This window comes from Cervus canadensis, chromosome 11, assembly GCF_019320065.1.
Source record: "Cervus canadensis isolate Bull #8, Minnesota chromosome 11, ASM1932006v1, whole genome shotgun sequence".
Classification (NCBI taxonomy): Eukaryota; Metazoa; Chordata; class Mammalia; order Artiodactyla; family Cervidae; genus Cervus; species Cervus canadensis.
In genome coordinates this window covers 4063988-4076434 of record NC_057396.1, presented here as the reverse complement: position 1 = coordinate 4076434, position 12447 = coordinate 4063988, and the positions used below count along the sequence as shown (strand labels likewise).

At 34.7% G+C, this 12447-nt stretch overlaps 1 protein-coding gene across 3 annotated transcripts in view; it reads left to right on the top strand.

Moving 5' to 3' along the window:
- The window catches only part of DYNC2H1 (dynein cytoplasmic 2 heavy chain 1), a 388761-nt gene that overhangs the window by 12597 nt on the left and 363717 nt on the right, over positions 1–12447 (top strand). For all 3 annotated transcript variants that reach the window (XM_043481063.1, XM_043481062.1, XM_043481064.1), the window contains exons 4-12: positions 212–330; positions 1331–1475; positions 2233–2465; positions 4754–4888; positions 4988–5101; positions 5220–5331; positions 5668–5792; positions 6837–7012; positions 10031–10226. In XM_043481063.1, coding sequence (XP_043336998.1) covers positions 212–330; positions 1331–1475; positions 2233–2465; positions 4754–4888; positions 4988–5101; positions 5220–5331; positions 5668–5792; positions 6837–7012; positions 10031–10226 — 1355 coding nt within the window. The remainder of the gene's footprint in view (positions 1–211; positions 331–1330; positions 1476–2232; positions 2466–4753; positions 4889–4987; positions 5102–5219; positions 5332–5667; positions 5793–6836; positions 7013–10030; positions 10227–12447) is intronic.

Genomic DNA, 12447 nt, shown 5'->3' with positions numbered 1-12447 from the left:
CCTCTCCTCATTCCCCACCTCTGGTAACCAACAGTCTATAATCTTTTTTTCTGTTAGTTTATTTGTTTGTGAGATTTTGAAGTTATAATTGACTTATAATAATATATTAGTTCCTGGTACACAAAATATAGTATTTCATTATTTCTTTACATTTCAAAATGATGACCATGATAATAGTTGATATTTCTTATTTTTCCATTTCACTTTTCAGGTATTCTTACACCAAGTGATGAGTTCCAGTTTTGGATAGAACAAGCTCATCGTGGAAGTAAACAGATTACCAAAGAAAGAGCCAGTTATTTTAAAGAATTATTTGAAACAATTGCAAGAGTACGTGATTCATACATAGTTATATATCAGGTTTTGATAGAAATACTGTAGCATTCAATTTTTATTAGCTTTGTCTCTGTTTTAAAATCATTATTTGATGGCTCTGGACAAAATATAGTCTTCAGATGTAGCAGAGTTTACTTAAGATATGTATTTAAAATGAGTACAACTTAGAAGTCCAAACTTCTGATAAAGTTAAATTCTAATAATTAGAAAATATTTTTCTCAAAAATATAATTACTTTTATGCAGGTAGATAGGAAAAAATGAGAAGCCCAATATTAAGAGGTTTGTCTATGTGGAGGTAATATGTTCTTTGGCAAAATTGTTCACTTTTTTCAAATTAGCAGTTTGGAGGACTCTGAAATATAAAAAGTCTTAGTTTGATATGTTATTAGATTGATTATTCGTTAATATATCTATGGAGAGGTTAAATAAGTGATGATTTTATTTTTTTACAAAAATCTATTCTTTTCAAAATAAATATTTAGTAATTTTTTAATTCTAAGTATTATTTCATTATTGTCATTTGAATGAAGTGTTTGAAGTAGTTTAAAACTATTTTTGTGGTAGTGATGAAATTTTATAATAATATGCCATGTACTAGATTTGTACTATCGGTAACATTGTGCAACCCAGGAAATGAATGAATAAGGATAAATGAAGTGAAAAAGGTAGTGTATGTATAGTGCTAAATAAACACTCTATTGGATAAATAAAAGAAATGAATTCAAATTTAGAGGAAATTAGGCCAAGGGTAAAAATAAATTTATAGGGTTTATGCAATTCTTATTTTTTCTTCTGGCTTTTATGAAATTTATGTTTGTGAAGGATCAGATAGGGTATTTGTATAAAGAAGTTATACAGCATCTGATAGAAGAAGAGGAGAAAATAATGGCAGATATTAGAATCGTAGCATTTGAAAAACTGGCAACATTTTGTTTATATTGCCCCAGGTGCAAATACGATTATGTTTAAAAATGAATGCATTTCGGTTTTAGGAATTTTATAACTTGGATGGTCTGTCCTTATTGGAAGTGGTTGACTTGGTGGAGACAACTCGGGATGTTGTAGATGATGTCTGGAGACAAACAGAGCATGATCATTATCCTGAATCACGAATGTTACATCTCTTAGATATTATAGGTACCAGTAAAGAAATACACTTTTAAAATTTTGGGAGCTTGCCTTATTTTATTTTCTATTTTTTCCTTTAAGTCCTTCTCTGAAATGCTCCTTAATAGAGTAATTGTTGCTGAAAGTAACTCTTAGAGCAAATTATATAGGATTATTTAAGTAGTTATTTGTACATAGTTGGTTAATTTAAATCATAGTGTCAAATTCTTTGATAATCAAATTAACATAGATTTTTTTATGTATGTAAAAAATGCATGTATATTAGTTTAGACTTTATTTTTAACCAACTGAAATGTTTAATGTATATTGGATTATCTGTCAATGAAAAAATATACTTTTTGACTTAGAATATACCTTTCTCATTATTATCCTAAGGACCTATTAGACAAGTGCATAAAGGTGTTCGTAAAAGGACATTTATTATGGCATTGTTTGTAAAATGAAAGTAGAAATATAGCAGTTGAGAACTGATTATGTAATGTCATATCCATACTGTGGGACTGAGGCCTTTACAAAATTCTATGTATATTTCTAGCTTCAGAGATATACATGATATAATGAAAGATGCAAATATATAAATACATGTGTGCATGTGTGTTTTTAAAAAATATTATTAACAGTGCTTGTCTAAAGGTGTGGATGTGGTATTTCATAGATTGTTGACTTGCTAATTTATATATCATTTTAATTTAATAAAAAGCATGTATTCCATAGTTATTTGCTAAAAAGACATGTTCATTAAAAAGTTTGTTTTGCACCTTATTAGGTGGTTCATTTGGAAGATTTGTTCAGAAGAAGTTGGGAACTTTGAACCTCTGGGAAGATCCTTATTACCTTGTGAAGGAAAATATGAAAGCTGGTATTTCAGTTTGTGAACAGTGGGTGACTGCCTGTAGTCATCTGACAGGTCAGGTGTGGCAGCGCTATGTTCCTCACCCATGGAAAAATGAAAAATATTTTCCTGAAACACTTGACAAACTTGGCAAACGCCTTGAAGAGGTATCTTCATTTGGATCTTTGTTTTAAGTGTGAAGTAGGTTCTCACTTGTTTGAGAATGCATTTTATAATCATTAAGAACTACACATCTGATAGAAATTATTTAAACTCATATAAAAGCTCATGTTCATGTGAGATGATTTATGCAGTTGTGTGGTGCAATATCAGATGCCCAGTGGGCACTAAGGCTGGTTTCCACTTCCTTTTCTTTTTCTTTGTTGTGTGGCTATTCAGTTTTTAAGTCGTGAACTTCTATTTTGTTGTTCTTTGTTATAAAAAAAGATAACCCACTTGTCTATGTATGGAAGCTCTCCGACTTTCTCTTGGCTATTGAAATTATTTGCAAGCAGAGACAATATTTTAGGGAGTATTCAGTGGTAATATTTTAAATAGCTGCTTAATTTATGTAAATTAGAGTTTCAGTATAGAGCTTACATATTTAACTTGAAGAGACAGGCGAAGATTGCAGAGCTGACTTTTTCCCTTTGTTCTTAAGGGAATCATTGTTCTTTGGGGATTTTTTTGTTGTCGTCGTTGTTTTGGTAGTTTATTTTGTTTTTTCTGCCTGTGCTGTGTGGCTTGGAGGATCTTAGTGGACCAGGGAGTCAAACTCAGGTCCAGGCAGTCAAAGTGCTGAATCCTGACCCCTGGACTGGCAGGGAATTCCTGCTGCTGCTGCTTTTAGCCTCTTAAGAGAAACTGCATGCATACATAGAGGTAACATGGCATAATGAAGGTCAGTTTCAACAGCTACTGGCGTTGTTCAGTTCTTGTTCCATCTTTGTCCTCCCTGCCTTCCATTTTTTTTTTTTTTTTTGCTGAAGTATTTTTAAAGCCAATCCACAAAATCTTGTACTTTTACTCTTAAAAGGTAATCCTAATATCAATATCACACCCAACAGAATGATAATAATTTCTTAATATCATTATTTATGTAATCAGTATACAGGTTCACTGATTGTCTCAAATATTTTTAGTTGCTAAATGTTAGTTTACTTGAACCAGGTTGCTTCCTAGGCAGTAGCATACGGTTCTCATAAATTAAAGGAGGCAAGTAGGGTCTGGTTTAACTGCTTTTCATGAGTTAAGTTTGATCTGTGGGTTCATGTATGATTAATCTGATTTAATCTGTTAAAATGCTGTTCACCAACTTTTTCTTAATGATTAATTGTGAGAAGTTGGAAGATGGTGGTGTTTTAATTCTGTTCTTTCTGCATTTATTAGTGATGATGGAAGAACTTTTTATCAGTTTTTTAGGTACCTGAAAAATAGTTTGTATAGGAATGGCAATATAGACAATTACTTTTTTCTTTTTATCACTTTTTAGAACAATGCATAGTAAGTTAGTATCATAGTAAGTTTCATAGGCAATCAATAATTTTTTAAATAATATCATTATGAACCTATGATTTTTTATAAGTTTCAACCTGTTGTATTTATTATTGTAGTTACTATTACTATACTCAAATTGTCCCACTTGTGCAAAGAATACCCCTTTAAGTTGTGTCTGTGTCATTTTGATATGAATCCAGTGTTTCGTTGGTAACTTTTTTACATTCAAACCTCTCAAAATGTACCAACCCATCTTCTACATTTTCTGTTTTGAATGTGGAATTAGTCATTTCTCCAAAGGTCCTAGTTCTTGTTAGAGGAAAATAGTGTTTAGTGACAACAGTCTGGTTGATGAAGTAGTAAACATTTAACTTTCAATGCTTTTAGGATTTCTCAGTAGACAGCATTGTTAAATCAGTATTTTTGCTTTTATCAAGAAAAAAATCGTGAAATTTGTGCTGATATTTTCAACACAAATGAAAGATTATACCGTTTTTACTTAGCCTTTTAATTACCTTCTGATGGTTGGTAGAAAATTTAAATACAAAATGAAATGTTTTCCAACTGTTTGTAAGTTATATATAATGGAGTTGTTAGCATATTGTTTCATTATTAGAAGAGCAAATTTAATACAGACTAATGAAAATCAGAAGGTTTGCTATAGTAAGGAGGAGAGACTAAAACTTTACTTAAAATAAGTATTAAAATCAGTTTAAAAATATTTAGATTTTATATGTATTCAGTAGATTTGAGCACACTGATTGATAGTGCAGTGTGTCTTTGAGCATCGCTTTGAGTATTGATGAGTAGTAATTATCAAGTTTATAGGCTCAGTTTTATTTTTCATTTCAAGAAACTGAGGTTAAAGAAATTCTTGCCCAATAACTTTAGATTTTGAATTATTTGTGTTGATTTATTGATATGAGTAAATTTCTTGTTTTAATATTTTATGTTTTAGGTCTTGGCTGTTAGAACAATTCATGAGAAACTTCTCTATTTTTCACCTGCCAGTGATGAGAAAATTATATGCCTGGCTCGAGTATTTGAACCTTTTGCTGGCCTGAATCCTGTGCAATATAATCCATATACTGAGGTTGAGTATATATATGTGTTTGTCTGCATAATTTCCTGTTTGTGTTGTTCTTTTTAAAGGCAAATTTTGAAAATAATAAAGTCTAACTGTATTGTTTAGCCTTTATGGAAAGCTGCAGTGTCTCAGTATGAAAAAATTATTGCACCTGTGGAACAAAAAATAGCAGGAAAATTGAAAAACTATATTTCAGAAATCCAGGATAGTCCACAACAGGTAAAATATTGAAATATTTAATTTTTAATATTTCTCTTAAGCTATTTGAGGAGATATGCATGTTTTTACCTAGTTGATTCATTTAGGATGAACATATACTTATTTTGTTTTGTATTAGCTTCTTCAAGCATTTCTGAAATATGAAGAGCTGGTGAAGCGTCCAACCATAAGCAAAGAATTGATGCTAGAAAGAGAAACTTTATTGGCAAGACTTATGGACTCAGTTAAAGGTAAAAGTTTATTAGAGATTATAGTGTTTGCTTGAAAATTATTTTTGTAGATTACTTTTCTTTTGTTGTAAGATAACAAAAGATATTTTTGTTTAAGATATTTTTATGACATCTGTATGTTGAAGATTAATTTATTGTTTCTGTAATAGATGACAGGCTTTTAGAATTAGCTGGCTGTTTCCTTTCTCTCACTTGATACATGGTGAGGTCCCTGAGGATGACCAACTATTACTGTTTTTCTATACACAATATTTGGCATAGTGTTTGGTACATAGAAGGCATTTTGGAAACTTTGCTGAATGTGTGTAATCATTTATATGATTTAAATGTTTATAGATTTTCGATTAGATTTTGAAAATCGATGCCGTGGGATTCCTGGTGATGCATCCGGACCACTTGCTGGCAAAAACCTTTCTGAAGTTGTCAATAACATAGTTTGGGTTCGCCAGCTGGAACTGAAGGTATTCATTTAAATAAAAGTTGAAGGACACGAATTGTGAAATATGCTAAATTAATGTAAAGGCAATCTAGAACTATAGTGAAAACATTAAGAAAACATTTCCATCTAATTTCATGTGATAATTAGAATTGTAAAAAACTGAAAAATATGAAAAATCTATAATTTTCAAAGGATTTTTAAATTATTTGAAGTGTATTTTTACAGGATCCTGGTAGGTGCAAAGTATATATCTATATCTGTAAGTATGTTTATATAAATAAATTATCCTAGGTTGAAAGGAAGTTAAAGGAAAATTGCTGCCACTACCTTAAGCAGCACCATAAATACCATAAGGCATTGCTTAAGGTGGTGGCAGCAATTTATAGATTTAAAGGACTATTATTTTAATATTATCAAAGTTGATCTAAGAATCTTATATGCTTACTAATTAGTGTGTGGTACAATATCTTGCTTTCAACTCATGTAATAAATATTTGTTGGTTATATGATTAAGAGCAAGCAAATTATTATTATTAGTAGCAGTATTATAAAGGCTAGCAAATTTGAGAATTCTACTTATTCAAGTTTATATTTTGATTTTTTTTTTCTCTAATACTTTGCTTAATTTTGTCAGTCAGCTTTCCAAAATGCTCCATTGTTCTTTGCGTAGTTGTAGAGGAAAGGAGGCATTCTTTAATTGGCATCCAAATTGGCCTAATTATTGTTTGAACTCTTAACCAGAGCATTCAGTAAAGGGTTTAAAGTTCAACGTAACGTATTTGGGACTATTGTTGAGTTCTTGGAGTCTCCTCTAAATTTCCTTTCTCGAGCCCTTCAAGTTACGCCTTGTATGTGCTATCCTCTGTGTTTTGCTATTCTGAGGTGGTGTAATTCAGAAGCACAGCAGCAGTTGATATTCTTAAATTCACTGGAAAATCTTCTATTTTACTGTTTGTGGATAAATGGGAAAATAGTTTCTGTATCACAGATCAGAGAAGGGTGCTGATTTTAAGCTAACTTTTTTGGAATTTAAATAATAAATATTCTTGTAATTTGGCTTTTTAAGGTGGATGATACTATCAAGATTGCAGAAGCTCTTTTATCTGACTTGTCAGGGTTTCGATCTTTCCATCGAAGTGCTGAAGATCTCTTAGACCAGTTTAAACTATATGAACAAGAACAATTTGATGATTGGTCCAGGGATATTCAGTCTGGTTTATCTGATTCCAAAACTGGTTTGTGGTAAGTATACTACATGGTGAAATCTACATAAGAATCTTTTTTCTTACATTATTCATTCAGTGACAAGATTGTTTTATGTTTGGTTAGTTTTTGATGATCAACTTTTAAGTCATTGAAGTTGGGAACTTTGACCCCCTTTCCTTTGCTTCTAACATCTGTTCCCCAGAACAGCAGATTCTTAATTTGGAATTAGGCTTTCATGCTCTGTGGTTTTTTTGTTACTGGTATATGAATGTTTTCCTACCTTTTTACATTAATATTATATATCCCCCATACAGACATTGTAAATGAAAATTTCATTTTTTTAAGCTCCTTGAGATGAAGAATGTTTCTTTTTGGTGTCTAATATAGTAAGGGTTTGTAAATATTTATTAAGCTATATCGAATGTAATTTAATTGGTTAACCTTATTATTCTAATGGGTATCTAAAATGGATGGCCTAAAAAAACCATTGTTTCTTTGTTCAGGTCAACTTTCCCTAGTGTGTTATTGTCCGTATTTTTTAAAACTTGCCAGGTTTTCATTTTTAGAAACTTGGTACTTTTTAAAAGTAACTTTGGCATAATATGAAATTCTGTTTCTTTTGCCTATACTGCTGCAACAAATAATTAGGCCAAAGTGGTAGCTTCCTAAACTGAATGAATGATTTTTTTTTCTTTTATCTTGCATTTTGGCTTTGGAAGAAGAATTAAAGAACTAAAGATGCTAAAGCATAATGATTATAACTTTATGCCATTTAATTCTTTCCTTTTCTACCCTGAACCTAAAATATGAGAGGTAGTTCTACCTTGCCCCCTTCACCCAAAGTAAAGAGTTCTTTGGTCAGTTGGTTTTGGAGAATTAGCACGTTTATCACTGCAGCTCTGGTGGAGACCCACCGTGTAAGATAATGTATCAAAAGGGCTGAGATCTGCAGTAAAAGCCCGGTTTAACTTTGTTCAGCCTTTTTCTTTCCTATTTGGTGATGAAACCCCCGACTCTCACTTTTTTTTGTTTTTGTTTTGTTTTTTGGTAAGCCCATCATTGTTACATAGAAATAAGTGTGTTTTGGAACATATTTCAGTATATGTTGGAATGTAGAAACTAACTTTGAATATTAGTTTCAAATAAAGGCAAAAATTGCCACTGTTATAATTTTCTGAGAGGCTTTATGTTCTTGTAGGACAGTGTTTGTGTGTGTGTACTCAGTTACTCAATCATGTCCAACTCTTTGTGACCCCATGGACTGCAGCCCCCACCAGGCTCCTCTGTCCATGGAGTTCTCCAGGCAAGAATACTGGAGTAGGGTTGCCATTTCCTTCTTCACGGGATCTTCCCAACCCAGGGATTGAACCTGCATCTCTTGTGTCTCCTGCATTGTCACGTGGATTCTTTATAACTGCACCACCTGGGAAATTTGGACAATTGGGCTAAATTATTATTTTAAGCCATTTAAAAATATCTGCTTTTTATTATGCTTCGTTTTATGTGTTGTTAAGTAGACTGAATAGATTAGTTCTTTGCTTTTCTGTAGCTTACTTTCTAAGACCTGCAAGTTCTCCTAATTGTGAAAGTGATTTGAAAGAAAGAGTATTATATAAACCTGATCCTGAAAGAAGGATTATAAAAAGGTAGTACTTTAAATTTATCTCAGTGTTTTCACAATCCAGGGAGACTTGAATGTGCCAATGTAAATTTTGCTATTGTGGCTTTAGAAGAACAGAGAAAAGACAGTCTTTACATAGTGAAACAAAGAGTAGAGGAATGAAGTATTTGAATATCTCTATGTTCATTGGAAGGACTGATGTTGAAGCTGAAACTCCAACACTTTGGCCACCTGATGTGAAGAGCTGACTAATTTGAAAAGACCATGATGCTGGGAAAGATTGAGGGCAGGTGGAGAAGGGGACAACAGAGAAGGAGATGGTTGGATGGCATCACTGACTTAGTGGACATGGGTTTGGGTGGACTCTGGGAGTTGGTGATGGACAGGGAGGCCTGGCGTGCTGTGGTTCATGGGGTCGCAAAGAGTCAGACATGACTGAGCGACTGAACTGAACTGAACTCCTAATATTTTAATATTCTTTATTATTCATCCTTTAATAAAAGTATTAAAGAATCAGATAGACTGACTAAAAATCTAAAATATATTTTAGAAAATGAATCAAATTATGATGGATTTGATGTCTATTTTGAGCCTTAGCTGAATTTTACGAGATTGATTTTTCTAAGTTCAAAGACTGCTTGGTTGAAATGTTAATATGATGGTATATTTTGGGTATTACAGTTTGTTATCAAGATCTGAATTGTGAAATGTTATGTCAAATACATATAATTTGAAAAATATAATTAAAAACTGTTTTTTACTTGAATTAATTTCCTTTGTTAGGCTTCCCTGGTGGCTCAGTGGTAAAGAACCCACCTGCCAATGCAGGACATGTGGGTTCAATCCCTGGGTGGGGAACATCCCCTGAAGAAGGAAATGGCAACCTCCTTCAGTATTTTTGCCTGGAAAATCTCATGGACAGTGGAGCCTTATGGGCTATATATAGTCTATGGGGTTGCAAAAGTGTTGGGCATGACTTAATGACTGCTGCCGCTGCTAAGTCGCTTCAGTCGTGTCTGACTCTGTGTGACCCCATAGAGAGCAGCCCACCAGGCTCCACCATCCCTGGGATTCTTCAGGCAAGAACACTGGAGTGGGTTGCCATTTCCTTCTCCAGTGCATGAAAGTGAAAACTGAAAGTGAAATCGCTCAGTCGTGTCCGACTCTTCGCGACCCCATGGACTGCAACCCACCAGGCTCCTCTGTCCTTGGGATTTTCCAGGCAAGAGGACTGGAGTGGGGTGCCAGTGCCTTCTCTGGACTTAGTGACTAAAGAGCAACACTTTTATGTTTACAGCAAAGTTGTGAAAACTGTTACGTTTTTAATCAATCAAGAGAGTGAATCGCTTCTCGGCCTTTTGGCTAAGATCAAGTGTAAAAGAGTGAGAACATGAAATTTTGAAATGCAAAAAGTTATTTATTTTGTTTTGTAGTATTGAGGCTAACAGCCGAATCATGGAGTTGGATCCTAGTGATGGATCGTTAAAAGTGCATTATTCAGATCGGTTGGTGATTCTTCTGAGAGAAGTTCGTCAGCTTTCTGCACTTGGCTTTGTTATTCCTGCCAAAATACAGCAAGTTGCAAACGTTGCACAGAAATTCTGCAAGCAAGCAATTATTCTGAAACAAGTATGAAATGATATTTTTGAAAACATGGCTATTCTGAGTTTATTACATTAGAATATTTTAAGGGCTTTGTTTTCTGCTTTTGATTTTATTAGGCTGATAGAATAGCACCATTAAGTCTATGAAGTTATAGTTTGCAAATGACTGCATTACAAACTTTGCTTTGTAATCCTCTGTGTGGGAATTTTATTAGCTTGAGGTATTACTGTTACTGCTTTTCATTCTCAAAGCATTTGGAAAAATAGAATATTATTCTCTCTCTTTTTTTCTTTTTTCTTTCATGGTACTATCACGGACCCTAAAGGGCTTTCTAATTAAGAGCCCTCTGCCTGCCTGCTAGGGGCCGATTCTTAGAAAATTATCCAGCTGATGGACAGGTTTCTGTTTTTGTTTATTTCCTCGGCCTTTGTCATCAAATCATTTGCCTGTTTAAAACCAGCTGTTATTTCCTCATTGTCTGTCTCCTTAGCATAGCATCCAAGACCTTTCTTAATCATGCCCTAGCTGACGTTACTGAACGTGGTGGATCCTCACCCCCTCATGTTGCACCCTTGCTTCAGTAATATGAACCATGGCTCTCCTCTGAACCTGTCTCTGTGCACTGATTCCTGTTCCCTCTGGTTGAAGAATTACAAGTAACCCTTTAACTCGCAGCTCAACACTTTATTTGTTGTGTCTTCTTTTAATTGATGGTTCTTTATTTTGTATGCAGTGTGCAAGTCACTCTTGGAACGCTTTCATGTAGTTTTGGAGTTTTACATTCTTTCTCTCACTTGATTAATAGAGAACAGGAGCAGTATCTTTTGTGTATTTTCTCGTTTATTGTTTCATCCAACAAAGACCCATTGAGCACTTGTACTGCCGGGTGCAGCGTGGTGAGTGTGTAAACTGAATGTGTTACTGTCATGCTCAGGTGGAGGGCCTCTCACCTTTGACACTTCTGACATTCTGGACGACTTTTCTTTTTGTGAGGGATGGCCTGTGCATTGTAGGATGTTTAGCAGCGTCTCTGGTCAGTAGCACCTACTTAGTCCTTACAATTGAAAATATCTCCAGACATTGCCAAATGTCCTCTTGGGTGCAGATCATCCAAAGTTGAGAACCACTGGTCTAGTGGGAGAAAGCAAACTAAACATTGAGTTCTCATTAAATATCAGGCTTTCTCGTAAATGCTGTATTTATGTTATTTCGATTTACTCCCTCTCCCAGTTTTACTGATCTAATTGGTGATCAGATTTGTAACATAGGTTTTCTAGTGCTACACTGCTAGTGAGTTATGAAGCTAGAATCTGAGATCAGGTCTCCCTGACTCCAAAGCCCATATTTATTCTGTTAAAATTCATGTAGTGATGACATGTGCACAAGTAGGTTGAGTGCTGCATTATAGATGGGCTTTCCTGGTGGCTCAGCTGTAAAGGATCTGTCTGCCAGTGCAGGAGCCATGAGTTTGATTCCTGGGTGGGAAATATCCCCTGGAGTAGCACATGGCAAGCCACTCCCGTATTCTCACCTGGAGAATCCCATGGACAGAGGAGCCTGCTGAGCTGCAGTCCATGGGGTTGCAAAAAGTTGGACTGGACTAGTGACTGAAAAACAGCAACAGTATTACAGATAGATTTCAGAAAGTCCTGTGAAAGAATCGGGGTGGGGATTTTCCATTATTTTCCTGGGTAAGGTAGAGAGGTGCTGCTGGGCTTAGTCGCTCAGTCATGTCCGACTCTCTGTGACCCCATGGACTGTAGCCCACCAGGCTCCTCTGTCCGTGGGATTCTCCAGGCAAGAACACTGGAGTGGGTTGCCATTTCCTCCTCCAGGGGATCTTCCCAACCTAGGAATTGAACCGGGGTCTCTTGCATTGCAGGGAGATTTCTTTACCAGCTGAGCTACCAGGGAAGCCCAGGGTAGGGATAGTATCAGATAAATATTTTCAGAGGGATGATGTTTCGTGTGAGTTTGAAAGAGTATACATATGTTTTCTCAAGAGCACAAGATAGAGTGAGTGATCATTTCAGAGAGGAACTCTGTATTCTAAAAGCTGAGAAGCTTGCTGACTTCTCTATCCTAAGTATTTACTGTAACAAAATCTCAGAGGATGTGAATGGTCGTACAGTATTTGTGTTTACTCCTAGAACAACTACAGGAATCTGCTGTGTGTGTCTTTACTCACTTGTTTATTTTTGGTTGCGCTGAGTCCTTGCTGCTGCCTGTGGCCTTTCTGCAGCTG